Raw genomic sequence first — 15294 nt, forward strand, 5'->3', positions numbered from 1 at the left:
ACCTCGTTCCTCATTTTGACCCGTCAAGGCAAACAAGCTCAGCCCAGAGTGAAAGAGGGCACCAAGCAGGAGCTGTAAACGGTTTAAGGAGATCATTGCGAACCTCCATGTTGGTGGGTTGTTTGCTTTACCTGGGTAGAAAGATGGCATTGTGGAGGAAGTTCTCGAACACTTTAAAGAAGACGCGGTCGTCTTTCTCGCGGTCCTTCTCCTCAGGCGTCTTCTGGCAAACGCAGCAGGGACCCTTCTCTGCCCCTGCCAGGTCGGACTTGGTGGGCTTGGTGTTGTCTTCCATGTCCGCGAGCCCCGTGGCAGAGACTCGGATCGGAACCTTCAGCTCTGTTTGAGGAGAAACAAGAGTGATTAGGGATGACCAGAGCTGCTGCTTATGATACGTTTCCTGCACAGAGTTGTGTAAAAGAAAGGTTTAGCATTTTAGTTTATACACTTTCCACTTGCCAGAGCGTAAGAGACCTCATTGGTATGTTAGCTCAAAAAACATAAAGGTATTCAGACCTTTGGAGCAGTAGTTGTGTTGGTAGAGCTCCCTGTCTTCTGGCTGACGCTGCCAGCGGATCAGGTAGTAGGTTAGATTGCCGTTTGGAAAAGCTGGAGGCGACCACTTCACCACCAGCTTGGTTGAGGAGTTGGCAAATGCACGGGGCTCTTTGGGCATAGACGGCACTGCAAGAGGTTTAAAAAAAAAAAACAGATGACGTAAAAGACAGCATGAGAAATAACTGCAGCACTTCATGATAAGAGACTGATGCTCAGACTTACATGATGGGCGTGTGCGGATGTAGACTATGTCGCTCTTTGCCCCTGTGATGTGTTTGTCCTCCACCTGCAGGGTGATGGCCTTCACAAATACAGCATACTGGGTCCAGGGCTTGAGGTGCTGCAGACTGACTTTGGGGTCAGTGTTTTTATCCTGAGGGAGATCCACATCCACCATGTGCCAGCTGTTGGAGCCGCAGCCATCCTGGCCGTCAAACTCGGTGATGTTCTGGAAAGGGCTGTCGAAGACAAGAAATGATGTTCATTAACACAAATTAACTCAGGATTCAAACACGTTCTAGTTCCCATTTGCAGATATGATTCATCCTAAAAGTCTCCCGTTGCTTTTGTATATTTCATGCCTGTATTTACAAATGTGTATTTCACACGACTGCCAACTTTTCCCGAATCATAACACACAACTTTTGATTGATTTACTTCCTCCAAGGCAGCCGTTTGTTCACTTTGAAGCCGTTCATTAAGAAAATCTGACAGGTAATCAAAGCCAGACCTGGAACAATAAGCAGACATGGATGTTGTGACTCTGACGTCACCTCTGTTGTTTGTTTTGCTTAGAGGAATTGTTCCACTGGTCATCGGAAATCAGAATGCCTTGAAGGCAGGAAATCAATCCAAGAGCTCAAACCAACAAGTGCAGACAGTTAGTATTGATTAGAATAAAATATACAAAGCCAGATTTAAATGATCATCTAGGATTTTATTCCATTAAATAGCTTTGATTTTGCGAGCAGCCCTGTGTTTGAAACATTAAGGTCAGACTTTCAAGGAACATTTGCAAAGAGAAGTTGTGCTGTAGAGCAGAGGTGGAAGTAACGAATTACAAGCACTCACGTTACTGTCATTGAGTCGCTTTTTCATCTACTTGTTCTTTTTTCAAAGTCAGTCATTTTACTTTTACTTAAGCATGCTTTAAATAACTAAATACATTCGTACATCCATCCGTTACTGAGTAAAATATTCATCTACGGATATTATGAGCTAGAAAGAAAAACTGACTTGGACCAGACGCCAATCAAATGCATCGCCTCAAAACAGGCCAATCAGATTAAAGTGTCATGCATCGCGTCAAAGCAGCGGTTGATTTTCACTGAGTCCGAAGTGAAGAAGGAGAGCTGGGCTGCAACTACCCGGGCCCGAATAACATGAGTGAACCATGAATGGGCCAGAAGATAGTTCGGAGGAAACGTCACCTTTGACACAGACTGAAGGAAGCTTTTTGTTAAACCACAAACAGCCGTTAGATCGCTCTCTTCAAAGCCACCAGACTGCATTGACAAAAACAGTAATTTTACCTCTCAGAACACGGGACTTGCTGGTCTACGGCTGCGTCGTTACAAATCGTAAAACACGTTAGTTCGGAACTGAACTAACCCTTTAAAACACCACACAATAACATGAACAAGCTAACCGATCGAGGCAGCGGTAGACCATCAGCAACTCCTGTGTTCTGCGAGGTAAAATGAGGTATGAATTGATGTTTTTGTCAATGGAGTCTGGTGGGGATGAAGAGAGCGATATAACTGCTGTTTCTGGTTAAACAAAGGATCTTTCTCTTTGACAAAAGGTCCATCTGTCGTTATTTTGACACCAAAACATGTAAACATAGGGCCCAGGTTTAAAAAAAACAGTTTCATTTTATTTTATTTATATGTGTGTGAATGGTAACCTTGGCAACATTAATTTATTATAAAAATCAGCGGGGTGGGAAAGTAACTGAGTAACTTACTTTAAGTACTTTCTAAGTGAGCTACTTTTTACTTTTACTTGAGTACAATTTCAGTCAAATAACAGAACTTCTACTTAGTAGAATATTTCAGTACTTTTTACACCTCTGTTTGGACTTAATTTTATTGCCCTATAATATAGAGCATAACAGGTTTGTCCTCCGAATACTCACGACTCTTTGAAGTAGACGATGAAGCTGATGAGGTCTCCGTAGTCCGGCGGCCGGTAGCGCTCCCACGTCATCCTGATCGTATGGCTCGATGTGATGTTAGACTTGAATTTTAAGACATGACTTTCACCTGTTGAGACAGAGCAGGACCATCGATGAGACGCAGAGTTAAAACGATACATCACGGCAGAACAAAGTTAAGGCAAATACACTCACAGCTGGCTCTTTCCCCGTTGTTCCTGAAATCCCCTTCCTCTGGCTTCACAGTGATGCCCGTCTTATCCCACATGGTGTGGATCTCAGACATGCAGAGTTTGGGGTTCAGACGGAAGAAGAGACGTCCGTTGAGGATAGTCAGGTTGTGCTGGTTCCAGTCCCACAGATACTGCAGGTGCTGGTTGTCGATGGCGGAGAATGCATACATGCTGATGATAGAAGAGGAGGTTACAAACGTCTCATATAGAGGAAGAAAAACTTGTGAGACAGAAGTTTGACAGGAATGTGGTTTTAAAAGTGTGCCACCTGGTGGCAGCGGTAAGCACTAACACAGGTGGACATCTCACGAGCTCAGGTTGGTGCCTGTCTGACAATGAGCTGAGTTTGTACAGAGGAAGACGTGAAACACAAACAGAGCCGTGCTCGCACTCTGAGCTCGTGCAGTCCAAGTAACACAGCAGAACACCTCCAGAGGGAAGCGCATGCCTGCCATCCTTTGCATTCCTCTGAGTGAAACTTAACCCTGGGAGAAACGGCAACAAGGAGGGCGACAGGATTTCCCATGACCCCTTTGGCCATTCCCAAAAAAACCTTTCCCTCTTATCTAAGACTGCTGCTGATATCACGGCGAAGGCGAGGCTGATGGACCTGTTGTCGATCTCTACACACTGTTATATTTAGATCTATGCATTTACATTAACTCACAGATCCACTATCTAAGGCTGTAACTGAGGTTTGCTCATGTCCTCTAACTCCCTCAGCCACCACACACACACACACACATATGCACACATTAGCTGTCAGACAGACAGTGCAGACGAGCCGTACTTGTCGATGAGTTCCTGCCCATTGATGTTACGCAGGCTCTTGAGGAAGGACAGCGAGCCAAGTGCGTGGGAGTGTCGGATCTTCACATAGCCCGTCACTGTCTGGATCAATCCCATGAAGCTCTCCAGCTCAGACGCTATGTTATCTGGGGACAGGAGATAAACACACACACAGGAACACACAACAGCATATTAAAAGCACATTTAGAAATCCACAGGGACGGCCACTTGTACTGTAACACCCCGGCTGTCTCCTAATGCAAATAATCCAATGAGCAGTACATTGTGGGCGATTTATCATATGTGGAGATGTCCTGTCATCCGAGCAAATAAACAGCACTATAACATAATGTGATAATTGGGTTAGAGTGCAGGAAGCAGATGTAATGTTGATTTAGAGGCCCTCGCAGGAGCTTACACAATCAGGCTCTTCACTTTATCTGTTTTCATCAGTCAGGTGCAACACAGCGTTGCAAAGTTTGTTTAGTCTGCTTGCATTGTGTGGACTGTATTTATTGTGCTCTACTTATTTAAACTGGAGATTTTACAGTGTGTACACAGAGATTCAGCGAAGGCTGCACTCACTTCCACGGCGGATGTTGATGTCCAGGTTGCCCTCGATGACGGTGCACTCCTTGAGAAGCTGAGCCGCGTCCACGGAGTCGATGACGAAGGACGTGCAGGGCTTGTCGCACGGGCCGTTGCAGGCGCTGCATAGCATTCTGTGCGCAGCGAAACAATAGGGAAGAGGTTCATGAGAAGAAAGAGATTTAGCATAAAGAACCCGACGTGAACTTTTCAACCTCCCTCTGAATTCATCCGTCCACTCCCATCCCTACCTCCCAAGCATTCCAAAGGATTCAAGCAAATAAATTAACTGAAAGATACAAGGTCACCGCTCAAACTGAGAGTTTAATCTTTTATGGGGCCTCGGCTGAACTCTCTTTCGTGAGAGAGTGACTCACTGTATTGACCTCAGAGACAAAACAGCAGCGGTGAGGCCAAAAAACATACAGCAGCTGAGACACGAAAGCGGAAAGTTTGGGAATCACGGAGAGAAAACAGGGAGGAAAGTTGCAGACAAAAGAAGTCTTGTTAACAGGAGATGTCAGGTGGACCTTTGAGCTGAATCTCTTAAGAATTAATGTGTTAAATCGACTGGTGGTGAGAGATTCACACTCTCTTCACAGTCTGGGGAGGCTTCACTTGAATCTTTATTAGTGCAACATGCTTTTAACCTTCAGCACTTGAGCTTTGAGATCCTCTCTAAGAAAGGAACCTGTGAAGGGCCCGGTCAGGTGAAGTTCAGCTCAAGGATGCTTCATGCAAACTAATTAATTAAGCAGAAATACACAGTGAAAATGAATATCTCAGAATACTGAAGAGAATTAACTCATCTATTCACAGAAACATCTGAACGGACTTAATAGTAAGACCTCTGGCTCTCTCTATGAAACAGAAGCGGTTATGATGAGCCGCACGTTCAAACACAGAACATTAAACAAGTTAAGCCTTGAAGAATCGCAGATATAACGTCACCCTGCGTTGCACTTTCACACCATCAGGACCTGAACCAGAAGCGAGAGCTACGTCTTTACCGATTAGTCTCGTTGCGCGTGAAGCCGGGCGGGCAGTCGGGCATACACTCTCCCCCGTGGATGACGAAGTTGTTGTCGCTGGTCAGGTGCACCTGGGAGCACACGTCCATGGTGATGCACTGCCAGCCCTCGAACTTGTATGTGTCCGTGGGACAGTCGGGGACGCAGCGGCCCCCGTGGTGGTAGTGGAGGCAGGCGGAGCAGGCCATGTCGTTGTTGGGTTCGGTGCAGCTGCCGAGGCACTGGCTGTGGCAGCACTCTCCGAGGTCTGTGCAGGCGAGCTTGCAGTGATCGGGGCAAACTGAAGGAGACAGACACAAAGACAGGAGAGAGGTCAGAACAGATTGAAGACATCAAATTATCTTACTTCATTATTACTCCTTTATCAAGAAAGATAAGACACATTGCATCTCAAACTGAACTCTCACTCCCTCTTAAACTAAAAGCTCTAAAGAGGAGAGACACTACTGTACATCCTTCCAAGCTGTGAGAAAAAAAAGCCACAGTAAAAATGATGGCGTGGGGTGTTTCAAATTAAGCTTGAGCAACATGAATAATAGAAGCTCCTCACTGTTTACCGAGCATCACTGAGAAACCAAAACCCATAACAATGTGTTATCAATAAGCTCCGTAGCTCAGGGCCGATAAATAGTGCGTTTGACAGATTGTGCACCCCGACAGTCTGTCAGATTTATTTAACCGAGCTAAGAAAGGGGACATTAATGCATCAAGCGCAGAGAAATAATAAGTCTTTCCAAAAAAGTTACACAGAAGTATTTTTTAAAGAAATAAGACTCATTTGTTCGGTGCCTTCAGGTTCTTCTGATCAGCTTTACAATGTAATCAACAGAGACACAAGCGGCGAATGGAAAGTGTCTGTTTTTAATGCTCCAAAGCTGTTTTTCACTGTAGCCTATTTATAGAGAAGCACTCTGGAAAAAGCAGATGTAAAGTGAGGAAAGCAGATGATTCCCACTGTTAACTAATGTGGAGACACTGCAGGCACGGCTGTCCTACTTTTAAATGAGTCCACTCCATAGAAAAAGCACCTGGTGTGTGTGTGTGTGCGTGTGTGTGTGGACCTGTGTGAATGATTGTTAAAGGGCCGGTGACAATGATTTTTGCTCCCTGCTTGAGGATAAAGAGCTGCACTAGGAAACACCGAGTCAAGGGTTCGAGTTTCTTCTGGGAAATGTGAAACAGATAAGAAATCTATCAGAGTTTGTTGAGAGAAATCTGCCTTTCCGTGTTTATGAGAAATTGCTCAGGCAGGAAAAACCCTCCTCAACCCCCTCACCCTTGTGTTGTTTGTGTATTAGGGCCTTAAGTGTTTTCTATTTATTGTTATGCTCTTTGTTGCTGCAAAACAAATTCCCCCACAGGGGCAATAAAGCTGAACTGAACTACGCTGAACGGAGCTGAAATAAGAGGCACAGCACTCCTGGTTCCTTAGCAACCGCCTCCTGGTGCAAAGCCAGAGCTGGAAGGAAATGCGCACACACACACACACACACAATCACACATGCTCAGACAAAAGTACACATTTCAGCACTCTCTTTCATGTGTGTGATTACAATCTGCAAGAATGTGACACTAATTTTACTTCATTGTCCTCATCCATCCATCCTAATGAGACTCACTCTAATAGGAGCACACATGATGAAGAATGCATGTGTGTGTGTGACATGTGTGCAAACGCATGTTGGTATGTGAACGTGTCTGCGTGCCAGAGAGAGAGAGGAAAAAGGAGCTCGGCTTGTTTTTGGTTTTTTTTGCTTTTAAATTAAAGGCGGGTGCCGGAGCATCGCTCGGTTTTGTGAATCAGTCAGGAAGAGAATGAAGCCGGCTGCTGAGCTAATCTCTGCATGAATATTTCATGTTGCCTTTACAAAACATCTGTGTAGGGTAGGAACGTGACGGTGCACTACAGCAGTGCTGCAGAGCAAACACACACACACTCCCACGGTGCCAGCTCCAGTTCGGCTTCACAGGGGGAAGGGGAGCGATGATCGTTCCCGCTCCTGACAGTTTCTCAAGTACTCGCCATGCTGTCTCACATTCAGTCACATCTAATCGTACAGAAGAGGTGAAACAGTGTGCTTGGAAACTTCCTGCAGGATTCTGTAACAATAAGAAAATGTCATTCAGTCGACTTGATACAATATCTTTATTGTTTAATTCACTGCAGGAATTCCGAATAATCGCCTCCTGATAAGACAGACCTGGACCAGTTTGTGCATGGCGTGAGAGTATTTAGCTATCTGGCCTTTCCTGCGCTAAGTATAGATCCAAACTACGTACATGTTCTGCCACACAAGGAGCCGACCCGCTCCGTACTACCTCATGAACAGTTTAACTAATCTGGATCGCCTCCAAGGAAAATGGCCAAGTCCTTTTTTTTGCCAACACGCGCGGGTCCTCACATGACAGCTGTGGTTTGATTGGAAATATGATGCAGGCTTTAGTGTGTTTAAAGAAGGCCAACCGGTGTTGCACATATGCAGAGTGAGGTGGGAGGAGAAAAAAAAACAACAAGAGAGGCTACATTTTCTTGGAATCCTACCAAAAGGGGGCAGCCAAAGCAAACTCTAATGAGCCGTATTGGAGGAGGTCCCGTCCTTCCTTCTGCATCATTTTAACAGATTCCTCAATGGAGAGAAATTCCAAACATGCATGCCGTCCTGCAGAAGACAGACGAGGGAGGGAGAGGGGGGCCGCTGCCTTAAATCCATATAAGTCGACCCGGTTTCACTGTGTGACCAAACAACCCGTGGTATCAAGGATACAATCCACTATTTATAGATGCTCCTAATGCAGCCCTATTTCCACGCTGCTGCTCTCTACACATAGCTATGCAGGGCATTGTGGGTTTCCACTACTTCAAAGGAAAGGGACTACCTAACAAGGGGCTCCTCTTCACATAAGACGTCATCATCCTCGTAGCCGCCTGAGTGGATGTTTAATACGAGCAGGAATAAACTAGGGGCATCAGCAGGTTGGTATTTGACCCCATTTCAGCACTCACTGTATTACATAAGCTATGCGCTGCAAAGAAGAAGCTGCAGGAACAAGAACTTTGACAATAAGGCTGCAGAGTCGAAGAAGTCAAACAGCCGGGAGAGGGGGGGTGGGGAGCGTGGTGATGATGATGTTTCTCTCATACAGTAGTTACACAACTCCAGAGCAAACACAGTCGGGTCAGACAGCGTCGCAAACCACCGGCCTGCCTCCGCCGCTCGCCAGAGACCTGGGACACGTGTGAGGGATATTTCACCAATAGTACGTAAATGACACAACAGCAGCTGAGGTGGCGGCGGTGGTGGTGGTGGTGGTGTTTCCCTGCAACCGCCATGAAATGCAGCCGCAGGGAAAGGAAGAGGCATCGCTAATAGGCCCGGAGACAGAGAAGTGCTGTGTGTTTGTTTTTTTGCTCTTAAAGGTATCCGTCAGTCGCTGGACTATGCAAAGAATCTGCAGAATGTTTTCGGCTGCAGAGGATACAAGGGGGGGGGGGGGGATGTTAATTACTTGTTACGTGCAGCAACAACACAATAACAACTTCGGGAATTGCTGCAGAAACTCGAGAGCAGGAGGCTATTTAAGCTACAAACATGATCCTGGAGGTGTAATGTGAAATAAATAACATGCAAGAAAATACGTGAGCATGCGGCAGAGTAAAAGAGAGGGCAAGCTTTAAATGTATTCCTCCGTCAGGCTGGCCTTGCCTTCTTAAAGCAGCATGCAAGGGGGGTTCAGGGTCATGTGACCCAGAGCCCTTCAACCATGCGTTGCCCCTCCCCTTTCCCCCACAGTCTGCATCGACAAAAAAAGCAGCTTCAATCTGAGTGATGGCTAGATTTCAGCACTGTCTGCCTGGCGATGGGTGTGTGTGTGTGTGTGTGTGTGTGTGTGTGTAGGTAGGAGGATCGGTCAGAGAGTTCAAAGTTAGATTATTGAAAAAAAAAGTGCCTTATTGAATAAAAAAACGCCGGTGCACAAGAGGAAGAGGATTGCGGTGCAGCATTCTGCTCATCTGAATGCGAGTCATGTCCCGTTTGCTGGAGAGCACGCTGTGTTAGTCGACTACTACACTGTTTACATTAGGAGGCTGGTGACACGTTTACTGCCAGCAGCCCACTGCCTCCTTTGAAGAGGAAGAAGAAGAAGAAGAAGCATGGTGTGAAAATACAAAGAGTTTGGTTAACTGATAGATTTCTCCCACAGCCAATCTTAAGCGCGAGGCAGAGAAACGATGGAGTGAAAGATGAAATGTTTCACTCTTCATGACATATCAAAGCGCGGTATGTTTTTCCCTGTGTCACTGAAGATAAGTAGGAAGCGTGACAGACAGTTGGGAAATCATTCATTATTCACAGTGGGGCTCGAGGGGAGGAGCCGAGGGGAGGAGGGTGTCGGGAAAGAGGAGGGTGGGGGTTAAACTGGGAGCAACGTGCTCGACCAATGGCAGGTGGGCAGGGGAGGTTCTAATCCCGATGACTGACATGTTATTGAGTCTGGAGCAGAGATGGTAAACAAGTCCTCTCTTGAGCAGGCGTGGGGAGGGAGGGAGGGGGAGTCGGTAACCATAGCGATTAAGCACGGCTTTTCCACTGATTCGGAGGAACCATAAGTTACGGGAGAACCTGAACAGACGTCGCTTACTCAACAACAAGCCTTAGTCACTTTGCTCCTGTAAATACTGCTGACCCTGAAGTGGGAGATAAACAACATGACTGGGCTGTGTGGAAGCAAAGGGGGGAATCAAAGTGAAGGATTCTGCAGGAGATGATACATCTCAATTGTTATATTAAAGACATATTAGTTACATACATAAAGTATAAATCAGTTTAATAATAATCAAATAAAAATGAAAAAAATAAAAATACATATGCATGTTCAGAAAACTAGGGCGTGATGAATACAATGCGACGAGCCAAGTCAATATAAAATAGTGCATGATCCAACATGATGTGCTCATGATGACTGCATGATGCGAGGGTGACTGTTAGCTGCACCGTTAAGTGTCAATCACAGCGCCCGTCCGTGCTCCACAGTATAAACGGGGCCGCAGCTCCATTAGGACGTGATTAAATTTATCTCTACATCACCTCCATTTACTGAAGCATTCACTCTCCTGCACACCACAGTAATCCAGTTCACTGTGGGGAGGTGAATACTCCCACTCTGTGAGGACTGGGAACCAGTGAGCTCAGGTTACCAGAGCTGAGAGCAGGAGGAGACAGTGAGGAGGCTGAAGAGGAGTAAAGGAGCAGACAGTGGTGGTAGAAGAGGAGTACAGTAGTAGACAGTGAGGAAGCAGAAAAGGAGAGCGGGAGCAGACAGTAGGAGAAGAACAGGTATAAAAGGCGCAGACAGTGGTAGTCGAACAGGAGTACAGGAGCAGACAGTAGGAGAAGAACAGGAGACCAGGAGCAGACAGTAGGAGAAGAACAGGAGACCAGGAGCAGACAGTAGGAAAAGAACAGGAGACCAGGAGCAGACAGTAGGAGAAGAACAGGAGTGCAGGAGCAGACAGTAGGAGAAGAACAGGAGACCAGGAGCAGACAGTAGGAAAAGAACAGGAGACCAGGAGCAGACAGTAGGAGAAGAACAGGAGACCAGGAGCAGACAGTAGGAGAAGAACAGGAGTGCAGGAGCAGACAGTAGGAGCAGAACAGGAGTAAAAGGAGCAGACAGTAGGAGAAGAACAGGAGACCAGGAGCAGACAGAAGGAGAAGAACAGGAGTACAGGAGCAGACAGTAGGAGAAGAACAGGAGTAAAAGGAGCAGACAGTAGGAGCAGAACAGGAGTAAAAGGCGCAGACAGTGGTAGTCGAACAGGAGTACAGGAGCAGACAGTAGTAGAAGAACAGGAGTACAGGAGCAGACAGTAGGAGAAGAACAGGAGACCAGGAGCAGACAGTAGGAGAAGAACAGGAGTACAGGAGCAGACAGTAGGAGAAGAACAGGAGACCAGGAGCAGACAGTAGGAGAAGAACAGGAGACCAGGAGCAGACAGTAGGAGAAGAACCAGAGTAAAAGGAGCAGACAGTAGGAGAAGAACAGGAGACCAGGAGCAGACAGTAGGAGAAGAACCAGAGTAAAAGGAGCAGACAGTAGGAGAAGAACAGGAGACCAGGAGCAGACAGTAGGAGAAGAACAGGAGTACAGGAGCAGACAGTAGGAGAAGAACCAGAGTAAAAGGAGCAGACAGTAGGAGAAGAACCAGAGTAAAAGGAGCAGACAGTAGGAGAAGAACAGGAGACCAGGAGCAGACAGTAGGAGAAGAACAGGAGTACAGGAGCAGACAGTAGGAGAAGAACCAGAGTAAAAGGAGCAGACAGTAGGAGAAGAACAGGAGTACAGGAGCAGACAGTAGGAGAAGAACCAGAGTAAAAGGAGCAGACAGTAGGAGAAGAACAGGAGACCAGGAGCAGACAGAAGGAGAAGAACAGGAGTACAGGAGCAGACAGTAGGAGAAGAACCAGAGTAAAAGGAGCAGACAGTAGGAGAAGAACAGGAGTACAGGAGCAGACAGTAGGAGAAGAACCAGAGTAAAAGGAGCAGACAGTAGGAGAAGAACAGGAGACCAGGAGCAGACAGTAGGAGAAGAACAGGAGTACAGGAGCAGACAGTAGGAGAAGAACCAGAGTAAAAGGAGCAGACAGTAGTAGAAGAACAGGAGTACAGGAGCAGACAGTAGGAGAAGAACAGGAGTACAGGAGCAGACAGTAGGAGAAGAACCAGAGTAAAAGGAGCAGACAGTAGGAGAAGAACAGGAGACCAGGAGCAGACAGTAGGAGAAGAACAGGAGTACAGGAGCAGACAGTAGGAGAAGAACCAGAGTAAAAGGAGCAGACAGTAGGAGAAGAACAGGAGTACAGGAGCAGACAGTAGGAGAAGAACAGGAGTACAGGAGCAGACAGTAGGAGAAGAACAGGAGTACAGGAGCAGACAGTAGGAGAAGAACAGGAGTACAGGAGCAGACAGTAGGAGAAGTACAGGAGTACAGGAGCAGACGGCCTATCAGGGGCTGCTGCAGCCTTGGATCTCGGGCCGACCCCCCCAGCTCCCCGAGCTCCATCAGGCCACATCCTCATCCGGCAACCCGATCCTCCCTGGGAGCCCCCAGTGGATCACTCCAGACACTTGTTTAAACCACATCAGCGCAGACGGCCAGAGAGAGGATGCTTCCTCCTCTCACAGCCAAAGTCAAACCGCATCACAGATTCCAGCCCGTCTCGCTGCTGAGAGTCTCAGGAGCCGTGATGGACCGATCTAATCTAAAGTGGTGTTTTTCACATTTTCAGCTGTGCATGTTCTGCTGATCAGAGGGCTTTTTTCAGAGGAGGGGGGGGACACTGCACAGAGTCATGATGTGATTTTCTCATGCAGACAGCTGGCTCAGGAGAGCTCGGCTAAATCTCTGTTCAGTCCTGCTCACAAAGGTGTGTGTGAGCCCCGCTCCTCCCCGTCCCACTGTTCCTGGGTCTCTTCCACTCCCATGCCCACTAAAGACCAGCAATGTGTTTTTCACACAACTATGTGCTGGTCTGTGTGTTCAGGCATGCGTGGCATTTCCCCTCACTCGCATTCAGTCACAACAACACACACACACACACACACTGACACACACAAACAGCCCTTCCTTCTACCCTCAGGCTCAGACCCATCCTGCAGCTGCTGCTGTTTCTGTTGTTGCTTTGTTGTTGATTGCACTCCCTAACAGGACACAGGTATGCAGCACCGTCACATGTGAGAACACTTTGTTTTTATCACGGAGGAGGAAGAGGACGGTCTGAAAGCTATTAAAGAGCATTAAACTGTGGAAAAAGTGAGTAAGAAGATCCACTTTTTCTGGTATTTTCCCAAAACATAAAATGAAAATTAGAATCTACTTTAACATTATTTTGTATTATTTTGATTTTGATTCATTGAAGGTAGTTATTAAATATTAGCCGTCATATGCCTGGTAAACAGAGGTCGTAATACAGCATGACAGGCAGGGATACACTGACATTAACCATGCTGCAGAGGTACTACACACAAATCCTATTGATAAATCCTAGTGATGCTTGAATCTATTCATGCAAAGCTGAAAAGATGTATTGATTGGATGATTGACAGGAAAATAATTGTCTACTTTTCTACTATATTATTTCATAATCTATATTTAGAGGTGTAAATATCTTTATGCTCTGGACTGTTGTTTCTGACTGTAAAGCAGCTTTCCCACTGGTCAAAAAACATCCGGCTTTTTTGCTTAATTGGAAAGGCATTCAGACCCGGGTCAAGTGACTCTGCAGTAGACCTGGATAATTCTCGCCTCGGCTCCGATCTGCATTGGTGGGAACACAAAACCCTTGTTGACACGCTATTGTTCGCCCACTTTCCGGTGCGATGCATTGCTCGGTCGGTAACTTCTGCCACACCTTGTTATCTCATCTACAAATTCCGCCCGTCTCCGTCCGAGCAGCGCTCGGACATCATTCCAAATTTGTTGCCGCCGAGTTTGATAAACAGACTGAATGAGTAATAGATACAATAAAGTCCTAACCAACATAACATCTTCATCGTTTACTAACCCTGTCTCCGGCGCAGCAGAAAAGAGACCTACAGGAGTATACTTCACTGGCATTTATTAGTGGGTATTCCCGGGTCTGGAAAACCCGCGTCAATATAGGAGCGAAAGGGGTATGTCAGGTACTTTTAATCATTTTCTAACACTGTTTTTCTGCAAAACAATGAGTTGAAAATAATCTGCAGATTCATAAATGACAAAAACATATTTTATAAAACTAAAGGGCATTCATAGAGCAAGATGCAAATCTGCAAGCACAACCACTATATGTTATTATTGGATCAAATCCAGATGAGCTGAAAATCGACTTACAACTTCAATGAAAAACAAGTCAGAAGATTTTCTGTGAACCGGTAAGCTATTAGACAAACAGCATCAAGAACCTCCAGAGCTGAGGTAAAAATATAGAAAGACAAAAGTGTTAAAAACTCCCTTTAAAAAAAAGCCCTACTTCACAGGGAATCCAAATGTTCATGTGTAGAACTGACCAGCAGGGTCAGACATGAACCTCTGAGTCCCTGTAGGCCGGACTTCTGGTGAGCCCAGAGTCCCAGAGTCCCTGATCATCCCTCCACTGTCAGTTTTGTACTACAAAGACGGGTCTTTGCGACTGTCTTCCTCATTAAATCCGGCAGCTCTCCAACTCACTCTGAGGACTCACTCAGCGCTGCTGTCATGACTTGGATGGTGTTTAAATAAATGGGCAGTAAGCAATAAAACAGATTTATGGCTCAGAATCATTAGAGCGTTACTTTGAACGATGCGTCTAAATCTTATTTCATCATTCACATGCCTGGTCTGAGACTCTTATTTTGAAATGTGCATCCCCTGCTGCATTTGTGATGCTTTTGTGGGTCATTTTAAGAAACAAAATCAGTGCGACAGTCAGGGGTAAAAATCAAAACGCCGATACTTAAATGTTCATTGACATTCACAGAAATCACCGCGTCAGTCGCAGGCACAGCAGGTGACAGGCTGCATTGCTAAGAACGATGCTAAGATAGGCATTAGTATGGGAAAGGCGACTTGTGGGAGACTCGGGCATGCTTTTTTCACAGATTCTGAGGTGTTTCCTCTCACTAAAAGTGGCTCTAAAAATACCTGACTTCCCAGATCTGCTTCATTAAATGCAGTGTGTTTCCTGGCAGTGCAGCGCTGCGCTGTGCTGGCTGAGGGTTAGTGAGAGCATGTCAAGCCCCTCACATCCCCGCAGCCTCCTACACACTGCGCTCTAATCCCTGTTGGGAGTGTAGAGGAGACACCCATGAAGACAGTCACTAAAGACTCATGCTTAGTTCCCTTAGTATAAATTAAATATTGTACTGATCACACAAACGCTTTTCTATGCTGGAGAGAAACACCACCAGCTGATCGCACCTT

The 15294-nt window shown here is 46.3% G+C and overlaps 1 protein-coding gene across 1 annotated transcript in view; it reads right to left on the reverse strand.

Moving 5' to 3' along the window:
• The window catches only part of igf1ra (insulin-like growth factor 1a receptor), a 69104-nt gene that overhangs the window by 14378 nt on the left and 39432 nt on the right, over nucleotides 1–15294 (reverse strand). Inside the window, exons 3-10 of the mRNA XM_069685771.1 lie at nucleotides 5334–5634; nucleotides 4321–4457; nucleotides 3737–3881; nucleotides 2909–3117; nucleotides 2696–2822; nucleotides 781–1016; nucleotides 517–684; nucleotides 132–339 (exon numbers count right to left, since the gene is read on the reverse strand). Coding sequence (XP_069541872.1) covers nucleotides 132–339; nucleotides 517–684; nucleotides 781–1016; nucleotides 2696–2822; nucleotides 2909–3117; nucleotides 3737–3881; nucleotides 4321–4457; nucleotides 5334–5634 — 1531 coding nt within the window. The remainder of the gene's footprint in view (nucleotides 1–131; nucleotides 340–516; nucleotides 685–780; nucleotides 1017–2695; nucleotides 2823–2908; nucleotides 3118–3736; nucleotides 3882–4320; nucleotides 4458–5333; nucleotides 5635–15294) is intronic.

Source organism: Semicossyphus pulcher, unplaced genomic scaffold (genome assembly GCF_022749685.1).
Source record: "Semicossyphus pulcher isolate SPU_LCO1_2020_fin unplaced genomic scaffold, fSemPul1.0.p SCAF_8, whole genome shotgun sequence".
Taxonomy (NCBI): Eukaryota; Metazoa; Chordata; class Actinopteri; order Labriformes; family Labridae; genus Semicossyphus; species Semicossyphus pulcher.